General features: G+C 39.6%; 2 protein-coding genes and 3 long non-coding RNA genes across 9 annotated transcripts; 1 reads left to right on the top strand and 4 right to left on the bottom strand.

The window, feature by feature from the left end:
* Positions 1-185: 185 nt before the first annotated feature.
* On the bottom strand, positions 186-3317 carry LOC124204751 (uncharacterized protein CG3556-like). Its single transcript, XM_046601936.1, has 7 exons — positions 3203-3317; positions 2178-3126; positions 1783-1984; positions 1605-1708; positions 1379-1537; positions 788-1313; positions 186-724 (listed from the first exon to the last, which is right to left on the bottom strand). Exons 2-7 carry the CDS (start codon positions 2329-2331, stop codon positions 490-492), a joined length of 1380 nt encoding a protein of 459 aa, XP_046457892.1. The 5' UTR covers positions 2332-3126; positions 3203-3317; the 3' UTR covers positions 186-489.
* Positions 3318-4077: 760 nt separating this feature from the next.
* LOC124204752 lies at positions 4078-4781 on the bottom strand. The gene is made up of 2 exons (XR_006879093.1): positions 4643-4781; positions 4078-4563 (listed from the first exon to the last, which is right to left on the bottom strand). It is a non-coding gene; the product is annotated as an uncharacterized LOC124204752 (long non-coding RNA).
* Positions 4782-5452: 671 nt separating this feature from the next.
* Positions 5453-9051, top strand: LOC124204753. 4 transcript variants are annotated; one of them, XR_006879097.1, is made up of 8 exons: positions 5453-5539; positions 5639-5874; positions 5954-6062; positions 6135-7076; positions 7136-7289; positions 7355-7456; positions 7520-7751; positions 8576-8626. It is a non-coding gene; the product is annotated as an uncharacterized LOC124204753 (long non-coding RNA). The 4 variants fall into 4 exon arrangements; XR_006879098.1 differs by having other exon boundaries at positions 5954-6099; positions 6155-7076; XR_006879096.1 differs by having other exon boundaries at positions 5954-6820; positions 6940-7076.
* Positions 9052-9094: 43 nt separating this feature from the next.
* Positions 9095-15381, bottom strand: LOC124204748. Of its 2 annotated transcripts, XR_006879082.1 has the most exons (16): positions 15094-15381; positions 14796-15011; positions 14560-14732; positions 14408-14501; positions 14255-14339; positions 14110-14204; positions 13902-14007; positions 13684-13777; positions 13456-13619; positions 12507-12714; positions 11065-11335; positions 10786-11001; positions 10419-10728; positions 10091-10269; positions 9826-9986; positions 9095-9756 (listed from the first exon to the last, which is right to left on the bottom strand). It is a non-coding gene; the product is annotated as an uncharacterized LOC124204748 (long non-coding RNA). The 2 variants fall into 2 exon arrangements; XR_006879081.1 differs by having other exon boundaries at positions 10786-10934; positions 13684-13788; positions 14110-14339; positions 14408-14487.
* An 850-nt stretch (positions 15382-16231) lies between these two features.
* LOC124204745 lies at positions 16232-17573 on the bottom strand. Its single transcript, XM_046601885.1, has 3 exons — positions 17212-17573; positions 16934-17137; positions 16232-16873 (listed from the first exon to the last, which is right to left on the bottom strand). The coding sequence occupies exons 1-3, from the start codon at positions 17474-17476 to the stop codon at positions 16410-16412; spliced, it is 933 nt and encodes a 310-aa protein (XP_046457841.1). The 5' UTR covers positions 17477-17573; the 3' UTR covers positions 16232-16409.
* Positions 17574-17695: the final 122 nt, after the last annotated feature.

Raw genomic sequence — 17695 nt, 5'->3', positions numbered from 1 at the left:
CTGAATCGAAGGAGCATCCGTATAATAATTGAAAAAAAAAAATTGTCATAGCCTATTATAAAAAAGAGTTTGGCGCACGCACTGTAATATGAGAGAGAGAGAAAGTATTGAGACAAAATCATCGCGCGCAATCAAAGAGAGTCGGTTACAAAAAAAATTTTCAAGTTTCTTCTTTTATTTCCCCACAACCTTCTACTCTTTTATTATTATTATATACCTGGGTCTGTTTCAGTCGGCGGGCCTTGTGTTGTTTTTCATGAATTATTTCAGCCCTGTTTTTGAAACGATGTTAGAAACAAACAAGAAACAAAAAAGAAAACATCCTCTTCTCGCTTCTTGAATCATTCTCTACACACCTATTATATCCCCTTCTGATTGTTGCTTGGCCTTTTGTTGTAATACACAGCTTTCAGCCCTTTCAAGTTCAGCGAACAAACAAAAAATCATCTCCTTGTCGTCTCAATTTATTTGTTTAATTCAATCGGGTATTCAGAGGGAAGATTGAATGGAAGATTGGTACCAGAACAAGATCCTCTCACCTCCTCTGATCTTGTACGAAGACACGGATGTTTTCATCAAGAATTTGCTATCCGGTTTGTCGGTGGGGACGGGCTCGCTGGCCGGAAGAACGTAAATCATCCATCGCTGGTCGGTGGTCGACAGCTCGGGTGTGTTGTTGATGGACACTATGTAGTGGCCGAAAGAGTACTCTCGAGTCTCGAATCTGAAATTTGTTTTAACTTAATAATTTTAGTTTTAGTTTTTTGGGGCGGATGGCGGACATTACCGGAGTAATCCATCGACTTGGGCCAGCAAAAGAGCTTCGTAGACGGTTGAGTTGACAGGGACTTTGAAAGAAAAGCTTTGACGCTTTGGCGTAGGTTGCTGGCCAATCCAGATGAGGAAAGAAACTTGGTCCGTTTGACTACTTCCGGAGACGGCCGTCACTTCCGTTTGATTGTCTTTGCAGCGACTCAGGTGGATATGAGCTCTTCCTCCCATCGGAGACAAAGCCAGTACAACTTCGGAGGTGACCATCAAATCGGAATCGAAAGAACCGTCTTCCAGCTGGGCGGATACAATCCAGTCGACTGCCGCCTGGACAGTTGAGTTAACGTTGACCGACAGGCCGTGAATCCGCAATGCCTGGACGACCAGCGCAGTGGAAATGGTGTTCCCGTTGTTGAACGATCCGTCTCTCTGCTGTTTACTGATGAGGATTGGCACCAACTGATCCGCAAACGGCAAAATGTACGGATGATTGTAATGCTGGGTAACACATCCGGTCGCCATCAGTACCATAGAAAGGGTATCTTGGATTTTAAATGATAATTTTTATTAATTAAACTGTTCTTTCAGTTAAATATTTAATGATTACCAATGTCTAACGAAGGTCCAGTCCACATTTTCGGATTGAGAAGCCAAACTAGTCGACGGATGCTGGTCCGGAGGATGACTCCGTCTCCAGCGCAGACGGCCAGCATTTCAGAAGCGAAAGTGAAATTGTCCGTCCTTCTCCGGTAATCCAGCAACCCGTCTGTCAATTAAGATAATTTATAATTATTACTATTTGATATAAAACAATTAAATTTTTGATATAATACCCAGCAAATCGTAATCATAGTAGTGAGTCGGACTGCGGCAGAGTGAAGTTAACGTTACAGCGAGCGGAATTAACCTGTCGGAATACAACTCCAAATCTCCAACTCTTTATTAAAAATTTAAATGAAACAAAAGTTATTATTTTAACCTTTATGGTAAATAAATCATTTCTTTTTTTACCTTAGTCGATCCAGTAGGAAATTAATGTCAAGTTGCGCAATTACAAGTTGAAATTCCGGAAGAGAAGAGTTAAAGTATTCAGATTGCGACAAAGCCAAAAGAACTTGGGAGTTGGACAAATGACCCCAGTGCAATTGGCTGTTTCGACGGTTCAGCAACCATTGCGCCGCTCGTCTAGATGATTCAGCTACTCGAACATTTCCTGTGAATAAAGCGGGCCTTTTTATTAGTGACGAGTTGCAAAATTTGCATATCAAACGGCAGACGCACTTTGTACAGCAACAGTCAGCGTTGACCTTATTTCAAAAATCACACAAAATGCAGACTCAACTTTTAATTTAAACAACTTTCAACATTTTAAATTCAATATAATTAAATAAAATTTTAGGTCTTACCATTTGGTTGAAACACGTCATTGGCCAATACACTTCCGTTAATAACCAAGTACAGTAACGGAAGAATACTAGCTAAAACACGTCCGTACAGATTCATGTCGATGGATAGACTAAAGTTTACATTAATGACGACTTGTAAAAATGGCACACCCATCAGCGATTTCAAGAGTAAGCAACCACAAAAGATTAAAATTCTAGTCAATGTAATATTCACATAAAAGCCATTTAGGCATTACAGTCAGCTGACAGTTATAAACAAATTGTACAGAGAGAACTAAATAAAAGAAAATTAATAAGAGTAAGTTGATTGAGATACAGAGGATTGTGTGGTAGTGGCGTTCTCTTCTCTAACCACAGCTTCGGCAACTGGAGTAGGACGGGCAGGATGGACAATGCGAGCGGACAAGGTGGACAATTTGGTAGAGAGCGGAATAAAGGAAATCCTGGCATTCTTCTCCAGTTTGTGTTCCTGTACCTTGGATTTAGCTCCCTGGACTGTATCGGTCACCTTGCCAACGACTTGACCAACAATTCCAACGGCAAAGTTGACGAGCTGGTTACCCTTCTCGACCAATTTCTCGACTCCAGCGGACAATTTGTCGTGAATCTTTTGCTTAGCGGCGTCCATTTTAGCACGAGTGTTGGCCATCCTCTGGGCAGTTTTGTTCTTCAGTTCAGTCCATTTGTTGGATCCTTCAATCAACTTCTCGCCCACAATCGCCGTCAAGCCTCCAGCGACTCCACCGACCATGTTCGCAGCAGTGAAAACTGTGTCGGCCGTTCGGTTCAGGACCGTCTCCACTTTATCAGCTAGCCTGGAAGTCGAGTTGACCATTTTGGTGATGGTTTTGTTCCAGTGAAGTTGTTCGGCTTCCTTCAAATCTTCCAGCTTGTGGGATGGAGACGCTTCACAGAACAAGGAGAGAACAGCAACGACAGCAGCAATAGCCTAGATAATCACAACATACAATTTACATAAATTATTTAAAGATTTAACTTAAACAATTAAATGAAAAAGAACTTACGAAAATCAGACGACTAGCCATGGTGATGACAAGAGATAATGTTGGACAGGTGTAGTCAACTGAAGACGAGTTGGGGAAGTGTGTGATTGACGACGACGAAACCTCAGCTTATATACGAATTTTCTGGCGCCATTACCTAATAAAATCACGCCCTACTATTGTTGACCCTACCTCTTTTAGGTGTCCCTGAACTAAATTCAAGGCTAATCGATTTTATCTTTTTCTTTATTCCTGTAATCGTAGACTATGTAGGCGTGTGAATTATTGGAGAAATGACCTCGAATTAATCCAGGTAGATTAAAGTTGAATGTATCAAATATCTAGTCATAATAAGACTTCTCTCCCTTTCGAAACATACATTTCCAATTCAATCAAATGTAATTTAGCTGAAGCTAATGCGTCCTTCACTATTAGGTTAAATTAAGCCGATTTTAAGAAATAGCCAAATTTTTGATTGAACATAGGATGAAACTGGGATGAAATTTTAGTCTGATTATTCTATTCGTCCCTATAACGCGACGTAACGCGAGACTTTTTGATTTTACCTTCGATATTCCAATGTGGTTTTTCCCTTTATTGACAGCCATCAACGGCAAGCATTTGGCATTGCAATTCTCTTCAGTTGCCGGTGTTTCCCTTCGTGTAACAGACTCCATCCACGTGAGAAATAAAGTGGATGCATTTGGGGTTGGCGATTCAGATGCCACCGCATTACTCGCCGACGCTGGGCTTATTGTCGATGACATTGACAACGAAATGACAATTGAAAAAAGGATAGTTTTACGTATAGAAATAACAGTTTATTTTTACAAATAGCCACAAATCTTTATTCAATCGGAAAAATGGAATTAAACCACATTAAACAAACAAACAAAAACCTTGCTTATAATATGTATTTACCAATGTGATGCCGAACATATTACAGTATATCCTCGGCTATTAATCGAAATATTTGGAACGGTAATTGTTTTTTTTCTCAAGTAGTGGTTCTTCATTGCCAAAATTCATATCGATTGCGTTCGTTTATTCAGTCAATTTTCTGCGCGGTGCGCTCGGGGATGAAACCGCAAGCGCTTAGATATTCACTTTCTACCAGCCAATTAATGGTGGAGTGATACAGGTAACATGTTCCACTCTTGTAAGTAAAATGGGTGCACTTTTTGCTGGGCGCGTCGTTGACCAAGCAGAATCTTCCGCAATGGTCGCCAGGGATGTCCTTCTTGGCGATGATTTCACTGCCTTTAAATGCACAATCCAAGTCCCAGCGAACCAAACCGTTGTCGCCTTCCTTCCATGTTCGAGCGGACACGGTGGTCAGAGACACGGCTGCCATGAGCAGGAAAAATGACAAGACCTTCACCCTATCAAACGTTTAAAACATATATTTAATATGATTTAATGATGTACAACCAACTTGAAAGCCGTTTGAGATGAACTTACATTTTGATGTTGCAGACTACAGGCAAGAAGTGGAACACGCACAGACCCACAGATGTTTCCTGGTTTGAATCTCGAGTCGAAATGATTTCTTTAACACGGAGGTGACTGCAGCCAGATACCTTGAGCGTGAATAGCTCCGGGATAACACGTCGACACTAGAAATTTTTTTATTTTTGAATTCAACGTTATTTGGCCAGGGCGAGCGGTTCACATTGGTTTCTCCGAGAGTTTTCTCTCGGTGAATTCTACCGGTCCTTGTATATGCTCCTAAAATGTTGATCGGTGCCATCAGCAAACTGGATTTATTCGCAATAGTAGTTTTTTGCCTCCGCTTTCTCTGTACGCTTGGTGCGGTTCAACAGGTAAATGCATCTGCATCCAGTTATCTACAGCATTGGAAGTGGAAATCGGCCCGTGATTAAAAGGAGAGTAGAGAAAGTCCACTTTCAATGTAATCTAACGTCATAGTATTTGTTTCAGAACAGAGTATTCGCTAATGTTGACCTATAACTGGTTTAGTTCAGACTTTTTAACTGTCGTCAAATCCCACAGTACTATCTTCCAATGTGAAAACCTACCAATTTATTCCCAGGATGCCTTTTAGCTCTTCCGTGCTGAGTAACCCCTTAACCTCATTCTGGAGTTTAGCTAGTAGAAAGGTAGGTCTTTAAAGATTCTGCTTTCATTTTGCGGGGAAAACCCTAGATGCATCATCAGTTGTTAGCACTGCTTCCCAGTTCTCGCGAAAGTTCGTTTTACGCGGCTGTTTCGCGTTTGAGCCGTCGCCGTTTAGTAACACCCTGAAAATTCGTCTGCTGTGTTAAAGTAAACAAATCATTAAAGTCGTGTCGGCTCGATCTCGAAGCCGTTTGAAGCGTTAGTTGACCACAGAGTAAGGTAAATTAGATGTCAGTGTTTGTGAATAAAAGTTTTAGCAATCAGTTAATTCCAAACAGCCTAATTTTCTGTTTATCCATTTCTGTTCATTTTTCTTAGTCATTGACGTAGCCAAAATGCATAACGATTGCGTTATTCGTTTATCGTTTGAGGCCATTCCCTGCAAGCTACGGTCGAGGATGAAACCGCAAGTGTTTGCAGTGTTATCCCTTTTAACTCCATTAGCCAAGGAATCTCTTCAGATAACTGACTCTGCCAGACTTGACCAGCGGACACGGTTGTCATTGACGACATGGCAGCCATGAGCAGGAAAATTTACAAGACCTTCATCCTAGGTTTAAAACATAAAATGATTTACTGATACGTACAACAAACTGAAAGCCGTTTGAGATGAACTTACATTTTATTTTGCAGACTGTAGGAAGGAGATGGAAACACACAGATCAACTGATGTTTCTTAGTTTGAATCTCGAGTCGAAGTGGATCCTTTTATACGGAGGGAACTGCATCAGATGTCTTGAGCGTGAGTAGCTTGGGGATAACACGTCGACACTAGAAATGTAACACTCTTTTTTTGTGTGGCTAAGACGAGTAGTTTGCATGGGTTTTTCCAAGGTTTTCCCTCGATGAATACTACCGCGGATTCACCGGACTGTTTACTTAAAAACTGGTCCTTGTATGCTCCCATAATATTTATCGTTGCCCATCAGCAAACTGGATTAATTCACGACAGTAATTTTTACGCAACGTTTCCTGTACTTGGTACGGTTCGGCTGGTAAATGCGGGTAAAATTTACATTGAATTTTACCCGGTAAATGCATTTTCATCAATTTATCTACCTAACAGCATCTTGGAAGGGAAAATTTGTCCGTGATTTAAAAAGTATAGAAAGTTCATTTTCAATTTAACAGAATGTCATATTTGTTACAGAATAGATTAATCGCGAATGTGGACATATTACGGATTAAGTTTACGGGAAAATTTTGAGTTTGTCGTCAAAACTCGCAACGTTTGTGCGACGCAACGCAAAGTGCGAGTTTCGCGTAGTGGAGTTCTACTGTCACGTAGTGGAGTTCTATTGTCGAATATTTTTAATAATATTTAAAAAAAACGACGATAGATATTTAACTACGCGACAATAGAACTCCAATAATTTGAGCTGTGACTTGCAACCAACTTCAGATTCAAAAACTCATTACCAGATGTCGCTAGTGTCGCCCTTGTTGTTTTTATCGCAAAGTTGTCTTATCGTAAATGAGGCAAAATGGGGCAAATTGTTGGTAATTTATTCTTATATGTGATTTCAAATACCCAAATTGAACTTCGTATCTTATGTAGGGTTATCTTGACTTAGTTTCCTTATTTGTATACTGTACCAATTTATTTCTTCAAATACTAGATGCATACTGTCAGTCACTCCAACAAGTAGACTTAGCGCTTAGTCAATTTCCATCCATGAGACCCATCATGCTGTCAAAAACTTAAAACTCATGTTTGAAGCACACATATAGTAGAATACAAATGTGGCGAGACAAGGTATTTCCCCATTACTTCTACCAGACCATTACAATTCAGATTTTCATATAACATCTTAGGTATTCTTGCTCATGAACCAAAGGATCTTTGCTGAATCTCCCAATTTTGCTGGTGTAACCTGCAACAGCATGTTTGTTGTTATGGCTGTTTTTACTTAACTGTACTAAAAAGAAGGCAGAAGGCAACCTAGCTAAGAGCTCCCATTTGATGAAGGTAAGCATCACTATCACTATCACCTATCACCATGCTAATGCAATACTTCATAACACTTTTTTTAGCATCAGGAAATTTATCCCACCCGAGGAGTAGTGCAGTTGGTTGCTGTAATTCCATTATTATGGTTTTTCATCATGAACATTTCAGTGTGCTCCTTAGAAAAGGTAAAGATTGATATGCTTCTTAATTTTTATATTTTCATTAATGTAACACATATTTTTTTAAAGAGCACGCAAGATCCCCACGGACATCCTTGAGTCCTCCTTTTGTCCATGACAGAAGAGGGACTTCCACCAACGTTCTGCTCCATCCTTATCTTCAAGATTCATCCAGCTTCACTGCTTCAGTGCTTCTTATGCTGCTAGTCCTGCTACACAACTTTTCTTGCTTCACTGGCGAGTTGGATCACTTCAGTTGCTGTGACAGACCTGCAGTCACTCACCACGGGATTATGGCCAGGTACCGGACAATTGACTTATTTTCTTAAATTATCTACTAGTAATCTATTTGCGTGAACCTCTATCTGTGTAATAATTCAAAAATTAGGCCCTTCTTGCGCGCAAAAGAAGTGTTGCTTAGACTTAGAAGTGTTTATTTTTCTAACGCTAGATGGCTTTTCGATAATTGTCAGCTGTTAAAACAGTCAGTTTCAGCTACCTTAAAATCTCTTTAAACATTTATCGGCAGCTGTTGTATAGAAAATTTTTAGTGAAAACTGACGATAACTATTCCACCACCAAAGCTCACTTGTTAGATTTCTAAATAATGTGTTTTTTTTTTTACTTCCGGTTTTCTCATTTCAGTCAGTAGTTCAGTAAATATTCATTCGAGGAGCAAAAGAACCACATATTCGTAATCCTCGTCAAATTTGTGGTAAAGTTCATGTTATCTTTTTAGCGTATTCGTACTTCCGGTTTTGAGAATTTTCCTGAACTATAGTTCAGGAAAATTCTCGATTTTGGCCAAATTTTGGATTTCGTTTAAATCACACCTAATCGACCCCAAATTTCATGGAGATCACGAATATGTGGTTTAATTTGATGACAGCTCAATGGTTAAGGCGCTGTGGTTACTTCCGGTATACTTCCGGAAAATTTTCTTAAGACTAGCAAGTAAGCTTTGTTATGTGTACAGTTCTCATTATTGTTAGCTTGATTTTAAGCAATTTAAAGCGCGTCTTTAAAGTTTTTAGCAAAATAACAACATCAATGTACCTATTATGTAACTATTATGTAACTTTTATTGGCATGTCACTTAATAAGAATCGCTTTCTCTTTATTCAGGTAATGCAGATGAGACGTCGAGAAGATGGACACCAAAACATTGCCGGTATCTCTAAAATGTCAGCGCGGATCATCGTTTGTTGTTGGTAATATGTTTTCGTTGTGTGTTGGTTAAACCGTTGGCTGCCACGCCTTTGCTCTCCCCTAGATCCTTAGCTTGATTTGCCGTAAGGCGCCTGTTAGGCAGTGCACCATAGGGACTTCCCCCTTATCGATACGGTGATGGATTGTAGAGGCGTGCATTCCATCTTCTCCTGTCACCGTGTCAGCCCGGACTGGTCAGCAATGGCAAGTCCCACCTTGGCCATGGATCCTTCTGACGTGGCGCGTAGAGTAGTAGAAAAACAACCTACGGGTTGTATGGCGTGGCAGCCAACGGGTTAACCTAAGTGTATGTATGTATGTATAATGTGTGTGAAAGTAAAATGTGGTGGAATTGTGGGTGGAGGTGGGATAATAAAGCAATTCCTTCTGAAGTTTTTTGCTTACAGTGTTTCAGGTGTTCGATTTATAACAAAATAATGTTTAGTAGTTATATATTTTTCTCACAACTTAAGTTTTTCACAAGTATTAGGCAAGTGACTTATAATTTATCTCCAGAAATTTTCAAGTAGTAGGTGGGAGCAGCGTAAGTAGTGGTATAGTACTCGACTGCCTTAGTGGTGTTGTACTTTGGAGCCTTGGGGGTGTAGATGGGGGCAGCGTGTAAAACCCCGGGGCATGGGTGGTGTAGTCAACAGGAGCCTCTGTTCGGTAGTTGCTTGGAGCAGAGTAATACTTGGGTTCCTCGGTATAGTAGACTAGGGCAGCAACGTGGTGGTGTAATATTCGGCCGTGCTGGTGCAGTACTTGGAAGCTTCGGTGTAGCATCTTGGTGTAACGTAGGTTGTGGTGTAGTAAACTGGAGCATCAGTGCAGTATTCCGGTTCAGTTTAGTACTAAGAGGCGGCCGCTGTGCAGTAATACTTGGCTGCCTCAGATGTGACTGTGTTGCTCATGGCGGTGTAGTCAGCTGGGGCAGCGTAGGTTGTGGTTTAGTACTCCAGTCCCTTGGTGGTGCAGTACTCCGGTCCCTTGGTGGTGTAAGCTGGGGCAGCGTAGATTGCAATGTAGTACTTTGGCACTTCGTTGTGGTATTCGATAGCTAAGTGGTGTAATAAACTGGAATCTCGGTGAAGTAGCTGGGATAAAAATAGTAATTGGGAGCATCAGTATAGAAAAATGGAGCAGCGTAGGTTGTAGTGTAATACTCTAGAGATGTGGTGGTGTAGTACTTGGGAGCCTCAGTGTAGTACTCAGACGCTTTGGTGAAGTAACTCGGGGCCTCCGTATCCAGGAGGCATCGGTACACTCGTAGTCGACCCAGAAATCAACGATACAACACCCAACAGCAGCACAACGCCATAATTAACTGCACAACATTCAATTTAAAAATTAATTTCAATTATGGCTGATCATATAAACTAGAAACGACATAAAATTGTTTCATGACTCGAAATATAAATTAATATTTACCCATGATTGCTAATTGATTTAAAATGCTGAAGAAGGCAGTTGGTGAAAATTTTGAAAGCTGCAGCAGTCGTTGCCGTGTCGGAGAGGCTCACTGAAGTCGTTGATGTTTTATGAAGGGGAGAAAATGGCAATTTCAGGCCCCTTTACCTATGTCTTGCCAGGGGCACAGTACAGGTACACTAGGGATCGACCAGCAATCAACAATACAACACCCAACAGCAGCACAACACATTAGTTAATAAATTTCAACATTAATATTCAATAATAAATGGCATATTAACAAAAAGTCAAAAGTAGCATTAATACTGTAAATTAACAGAATATTTACCCATTTTGATTGCGAACTGGTAACATGATAAAGAAGGCAGTTTGTGACAACTTGCGCGCTGCAGTTGTTGACGTGTCGCAGATGCTCACTCGACTGATTTCTTTCGCCTTTTATACGATTTTTCCCCATCCTTATTCACCTCTTAAGCCTTGCGGCTGCTTGATATATGCAACACTATGATAATGATGCAACACTTCCCCATTCTCACCCAACCTCTACACCACAAGACACGTTTTACATAATGATCTCCGTGATCTTCAAGTCAAGGACATGCCTTTCCCTCTGCAGGTTGACGATGCTCTGGATGGGTCTACAACAACCAATATCAAAATGAACACCAAATGGTTATGACTTAAACTTTACTCACTTTATACCAATTGACATTGGAGTCATTTGACTTGTTCCTTCGGTGAATGAAAAAAAAAAGGAAGTAGGCGATAGACAAACAATTGTTTGACAATGGAGTGCCCATTAAATAGAAACAGTCAACAGGCTGATAGATGGATGATTAGATATCTATGACATCAGTTTCAGGACATGTGATAAGATGATTTGGCCAAGTTGAAATTATAAGATAGATTACCTGTAATTTGACACATAAATTTTTTACTCTCTGTAACCTTAAGAAATGCAAAACAAGAAATACCTCATCATTTTTCATTGTGAAAATGTCGTGGAACACCATTTATGTAGCAACTGGCAGCACATTTTTGCTCAGCGTCTCGGACGGACTCTCCCAGCAATGGCGGATAATTCGTCCGTCAGAATGGTAATGGCCGCCATCTGGTGAACACAGTTGTAGCCACCTAGTGGCAGTCGATGGATTCCTTTGCAATAACGAACGACTGATGGACTGATGGACTGATGGATTGCTTTCAGACAGCGCAACATCATCCGAGCCATCCGACTTTGAAATTCTGTAGCAATGAGAAATGAAGCAGTAAGATGTGCCTGTAGTGAAGTAAAAATAACAAATGGAAAGTGAGAAGAATTTTGGCTGAAGCAAAGTGAAATTCTCCGGACCGTTTGAAATGGCGTTTTAGTACAAATGGCTAATAAATAATAATATCTTCTGTTAGTGAAATGGGCCTTGACCTTTTTAGAATGAACATCGGTGGTCTTCAGCGTTCCTAAATAGGCAAAACAATCCATATACTTCACTCCTTGCATATCAACGTAATCTAAGAAATCCTTTTCGTAATAACTTGAACCTGCTTTGTTTCAACCACGCGCGGAGGAACGGAACACTAGAAAACACTAGCCGCCAACTAACGATTCTTGTTTACTTTGGAACCGCAGACTAACTTTCTGGAGACTTTCAGACGACTTGAAGGAGGGTTTTCCCCGCTAAATGAAAGCAGAAGACCTACTTCTTGCATGGCAATAGCTAGAGTTTCAGGAATCAGGTTCAGGTGCTACTCAGTACGGAAGAGCTACAAGGCCTCGTGGAAATATATCGGTAGGTTTTCACATTGGGAGATACTGCGGGTTTTCAACGTCAGACAAAATTCCGTCAAGCAAAGTTCATATAAGATCCGCATTCGCGCATACTCCATTCCTTAACAAGTCTAACGTTAGATTAAATTTAAACTTAAGATTATTTACACTCTTTTAAGCCATGGATAAATTTTCCCTTCGAAATGCTGTTAGGTGTAGATAACTTGATGCAGATGAATTTATCTGCCAAACTACACAGGGAAAGCGACAGGCTAATAAGGAAAGGCTATTATCGTGAATTAATCATCTATGATACAGCAGCATGTATGAACCAGTTTTAAGAAAACAGTGATACAAGTTTGGTGAATACCCTGTCGTATTCATGGAGGGAAAACCCTGGGAAAAACCCATGTAAATCAGTCGTCCTAGCCAAAAAAAAAGGTCAAACATGTCTAGTGTCGACGTGTTATCCAGAAGCTATTCGCACTCAAGGTATATCTGATGCAGTACGATCTCTTTTCAAAGTTACACGCATTGCCCTTGAATGGATTTGGAAGAATACCGAAAGAAGAAGGAAGGAAGGATGGATTTCGGACGGCAACGACTCGGCTTACAATTTCAACAAACAACTGGAAAGAAGAGAAGATTTACCTGAGTATATTAAGACGCATGTTATTTCCTTTCGAGTAGATATTGAATGAATAGCACAATTCGAATCCGTCCACATCAGCTTACATTTAGGCTATGATCCTATTGTCAGCGGCTTCCGGTGAGGATTTCTCGTTGGCAACTGCCGAAAAATAAAGTGTCGACGTATTTAAAAATGAAATACGTAGGCTTCAATGTACACTCGTTTCACCTGGATACATCAAGCAGGTAAGAAGAGAAAGGATTACTAAACAAAACGTCGATTAAAATCAAGTTTCTCGAACTTAGAAGTGTCCGAAAACGGATTTAATAATAATACATATTTACAGACACAACTTTTTGGCAAATGGTCAAACAGATAAATGTCTTTTGTTTTTCTCACATAAAATTCCCTTTTCTTAAATACGATTCAACGAAACCGGTTTTCTACCAAGAGGAAGACGTTTGTTGCATTGGGGAAATCATTATTAAAATCACGAATGATCCTAGTGGTGCAATTAAAAGGAAGGATATACCAAACACTCAACTAATAAAATATTTGACTAATAATCTATTCTTTTTAAGCATTAATGAATTCCCTTGCGGTTCTTATCTCGTAATAGAGCCACATTTATCTCGTTTACCTTTCCCCATTTGAGTTTGAATAAACAAACATGGCTATAAGATTTGAAAATCAAGGTCGGTTGTAAGTTCTCGGCATCGAAATAGTAAAGCTCAGATCAATCAAACAAGCAAAATGGAGATGGCCAAATTAGGGCAAATGCGATTCCTCTAACCGTCCTAGACACTAATTAAAACAGACGCTTAAGACTTTAGTCGGTCGTGGGCGGATTAACCCAATCATCAGCACACTGCGTGACATTCACGGCGGATTTGTGAACTTTCAGCTACCAGTGGACGCCAGGTATAGTTTCTTAACAATTCTAAATTGATTTGGAATTTTTGTCCTTACCGGAATTGTGCGGTGATGTACTGATATCGAAAGTAGTGACGCCTCATTGGCTGACCTGGAATTCACTCATCTAAACTATCGATTGGATTCTTGATCTGGAAAGGAGGAAAGCCGGCCCATGTCTGCATCCTGCCCGAAAATAACGTTTGAACCGTTCACGTCATCTGGTAAAGAGTTCTTCATTAATAAAAAAACAAAACAAGTTTGGTATTGAAATTTCACTTTAACCTTGCAGTCCACAACCAGGATGGATCCTACTGCTGCAGCCTTCCATATATCCCATGCCGATTTTCCCTATTTTGATGTCCAGGGAGTCAGTTCACTAGAATTCACCTGTTTAAAGAAGATGGAGTAAATTCACTAACAGGCTGACTACATAATCCAGTAAAAGTTAGACAAAGTAACAAAATTAACTGCACAGGTTTAAGTTGTAGGTTGAAGCTCACCATTTGCAAGTCACAAACATCAACACCCAAAATAGTAAAGAAGCTGAACTGCTGATGATGACATTGCAATACCAGCATGCACAGAAAGATAGGACTGTGATCAAATCTGCACAATAAGAAGAGAAAATGAACTTGCAATATAGAGTGTACGGGAGGATTGATGGCATCAACAACAATCCAGCAGAGCGGGTACTGGACATGACATCACCTGCACTAAAATGTTGAGGGCTGCTTCCGCCAACGTCACCCATTTTGTTTAGCTGCACATTAACCACCAGAGAGAAATACTCTCGCCACAACAGCCTATCAGAATAATTAGGCGAAAAACTGTTGTTCTAATTTCGTTTGTTAACCTCAATCGCTGCTCTACGCCCCAAGGGGAACGAATGATACTCGCCTGTCGCTCCAACGATTCGCTGCCGTTGCGACGGACTCGATCTGAAAGATAAGGTCAATAAATAAAATTAATAATGAAATGAAGAAAGTCCAACAAAGACGAATGGTACCAGTGTCTGTAACAGAATTGTCTTCATCTTCTAGAAGGCGAAAAGAGCGATAACGTGGCGGAATTTCAATGTTTTGGTTACTATTGACATTCACCTGGAGGGGTTAAGCTATACAGTTAACTAGTTTAGAACATAGAAAGCACTGCATTCACCAGTTTGATTGGATTTCCATTTTCAGTGAATTTGGTTTCTGCTATTGCCTCTGTAAACGGAACTTCTCATATCAGGTTCCAGAATTGTGTGGAGTCAAAACAACCTCCTCATGATCCCTTCTGCTTGGCAACATGAATTTCAGGGGAGTCCAACTTATTGATAGAAACTAGAGCTGAGAAGAGAAAGATGTAAAATCATTAAATTTCAATTTAGTTTATTAACGAGAAAGACTTACTTCAACTTTTTCCTGGGCAACTACTTCCAATACTTCTTTGTTGAGGTTGAATTCAGCCAATTTTCCCCACTGAATGTGTTCAAGGTCAAAAACTTGAAATCACATTCAAAAAAGTTGGAAGCCTAAAAAAGTTGCCCAGTTTTAGAATCATCGTCATTCTCAAATTTCCTTTACTTCAAGTGCAATCTCCTGTGGTGCTTTGTTTCTCATTCTGTCCTATGATTTAAAAACAAAACGGGAAAAGAAATAAACCAAGTATGAATGTGATGGCTGGTTAGACAAGTTTTTCACTCTTCACCTTGACACTATTTATCTGAAAATTAAGGTCCATATTGACAGTCAATCGGCAATAGATTCTGTTTCAAAGCCTATTTTTCTATTCACGACTTTCTCAGAAAAGTAAAATTAAAAAAATTAAAAATTAACTCGCTTGCCTGTTGTTGCCTCACATGTTTTTTTATTGAATTCCCAAGCAGACGAAACTTCCGTGCCCCCCGAAATGCCACTCGAGCTATCCACCATCTAGCGGTGACACTATTCACGATGAAAATTCAAAAATTCGATTGAAGAAAAAGTTCAAAAAACACCCTAAGGCCTAAGCCCTAAGCCCACTAAACCCATTTTTCTTTTAAAATAAGGAATCCAAGCCCCTTGCCAGGTCCTGTTTAATCAATTAAAATAATAACACCATTTTACCCTTTAGCTTACAAGTAGTAGGATCCAAAAGCTAACACAAAAAAAGGAAAACACAACTCATACGTAAAGAAAAAATTATCACGTTTATTCAATTAATTTTTTTGTTCCAATAAGGGCTAAAAACACCAAAAAGTGCAATGAAGGTCACTAGCTCGGTGCTTCTTCACCGGCTTCATCAATACAAAAAATGTATAATAAATTCTCTTCGAATGCTTTGGTGAGTTGAGGCCTTTCATGGTTAGTTAGTTGATTGCTTACTTGCCACCGGCCAATGCAGACCGATACGCGGGCAAAGATGCCATTTTCTTGGGATGGGAAAATATAGCTGCTATGTAAAAATGAAAATACCAAATCATTATCGATTTAACTGACTTTTCATTATTCAATTCAAAATCCACTTACCCAAACCGAAGTTTTGCAACAAGCCAAAGTTGCGATTGTGTCAACCACCGACTACAGGTTGGATAGGTCATGGTTGTAGATATAATGGTTCCCACTGTCTGTGTTATAAGGTCCCATAAGGCAGCTGATTTTTTTGTGATCTTTGGTTGCTGCGACAGCCCCGCGACCTGGTGTTGGAAGGGTGGAAGCTTACACTGAAACAACACAGAAATTTTCTAAGTCCCTCGTAAACAAATCAGAGCTATGCGTACTTTGCGGCTTTGCGCATCCGTTAAACAGATTGATTGACGATTTTCTAATTAAGATTAATTTCAGATGATAACAATAGATTTCATTGGTTCAATTTATAACTTGTAATGTGTATTAACATACATACAATTTACATTTAGAAAAAAAAAAGTTAAGCAAGTTTTGCCATCTTGAAATTTTGTCGCACGTTACTATCAACTTCTGCCAAATTACGTTCTTGAAAACGCTTTGATTCAAAATGATATCTAACTTGTACGAATTCCATTATTAAATAAGGATACGAGTCAGCACGGTGTGTGTCACAAAAAAAGGACAAAGATTGAGTACTTTGATTTTTGACATACAAATTTCGTAACTATCTCTCACTAAATAATGACCGTCATCTTCAAATTGAGACGAAATAATCTTTTCCACTTCCCGTATTGATTGAAAGACTGGGATTGTAACAAAAATTAGTCCTCCTCTATTGCGAAAAGCTGTGTACTGCTTTGCAGTGAAATCGTCTGGCAAATCAGCCTCCTCACAAACAACTGTTTCTTTTTCTGTTTCAAATTCTACTCTCAATTGAGATTCAGATTCAGATTGTAGTTCTTTTTCAGGTGGAATGTGTAGGAGTGTTTCAGTAGTAGGTTCCTGGAACATGTCTTCTGTTGTTACACATGGTAATGCCACAGGTTCAGCTGCTTCCATATCATTTACTTTTCCTTTTTCAGCGTCAAGTTGGTGTATAGCTGTAACATAAAATGTCATGTTTTTAAAAAATATCTTATTACACTTAGTTTTTAATTTACCTATGCTATTTGACGTTGACTTCTTTGCATGTGATGGGATCAATACATTGGTGTTGTTATTCGACAAAAATGATTGATTGTCCAACTGCAGCTTAGGATTAGCAGCTTTAGACTTTGCTGTTATATTTCGATATGGTGACTTAAACCTATCACTGTGAACATACTTCTTTGCAGCAGGTCTTTCGAGTACGCTGACATCATTTCCTGTTAGAAACATACAGAATTAGCAGTATTAGTATAACTTAACATTGTCATGGATAATTAAAATTTGAGAATACCTAGCAATTTACTGGGCCGAGCACCTGATTTTAATTTCCATTTCGGATAACTGTAAAACACGCCTTGAATTTCTCTCCCTTTGAGTATGTCGTTCTCTTCAAAATGAATACTGCAAATTCTGGACTGGCAAGTGAGTCCTGGCTTTTTAATAATTTCCTGCCAGGAATTTAGACACAACTTCGGTGGATGGAAAAACGCAAGACTTTCATTTTCTTTGTTATAAGAAGATTTACAATTAAAAACGAAACATGGTTTGCGTGACATTTTACATTAATCTGCATTTCCGCCATTAAAACGTGAATTCTTCGTTTCTGCAGTAAGCCATTCAGTTAGAGATTGTGTGGGCAGATGGCAGCACTTTCGTAGCAACCATGCCCTGAGGAAAGATCATTGACGGAGAACTTTCAATTTTTTTCTTATGGGCCCTTATAACACAGACAGTGGGAACCATTATATCTACAACCATGGGATAGGTGACGGCAA

Source organism: Daphnia pulex, chromosome 10, assembly GCF_021134715.1.
Source record: "Daphnia pulex isolate KAP4 chromosome 10, ASM2113471v1".
In the NCBI taxonomy this organism is placed as follows: domain Eukaryota; kingdom Metazoa; phylum Arthropoda; class Branchiopoda; order Diplostraca; family Daphniidae; genus Daphnia; species Daphnia pulex.
The sequence above is the reverse complement of the archived record's forward strand: the minus strand, read 5'-3'. Positions and strand labels throughout refer to the sequence as shown.

What these genes read in the sequence shown, in the direction of transcription:
- LOC124204751 (XM_046601936.1), bottom strand. Translation starts at nt 2,331, where the DNA reads ATGGGTGTGCCATTTTTACAAGTCGTCATTAATGTAAACTTTAGTCTA. An exon ending in TGGACCTTCGTTAGACATTG is followed by an intron (nt 1,314 to 1,378) that starts GTAATCATTAAA and finishes TTAAAATCCAAG; the next exon opens with ATACCCTTTCTATGGTACTG. An exon ending in CAAGTCGATGGATTACTCCG is followed by an intron (nt 725 to 787) that starts GTAATGTCCGCC and finishes AACAAATTTCAG; the next exon opens with ATTCGAGACTCGAGAGTACT.
- LOC124204745 (XM_046601885.1), bottom strand. Translation starts at nt 17,476, where the DNA reads ATGTCACGCAAACCATGTTTCGTTTTTAATTGTAAATCTTCTTATAAC. An exon ending in TCGGCCCAGTAAATTGCTAG is followed by an intron (nt 17,138 to 17,211) that starts GTATTCTCAAAT and finishes TGTTTCTAACAG; the next exon opens with GAAATGATGTCAGCGTACTC. An exon ending in GTCAACGTCAAATAGCATAG is followed by an intron (nt 16,874 to 16,933) that starts GTAAATTAAAAA and finishes TTTATGTTACAG; the next exon opens with CTATACACCAACTTGACGCT.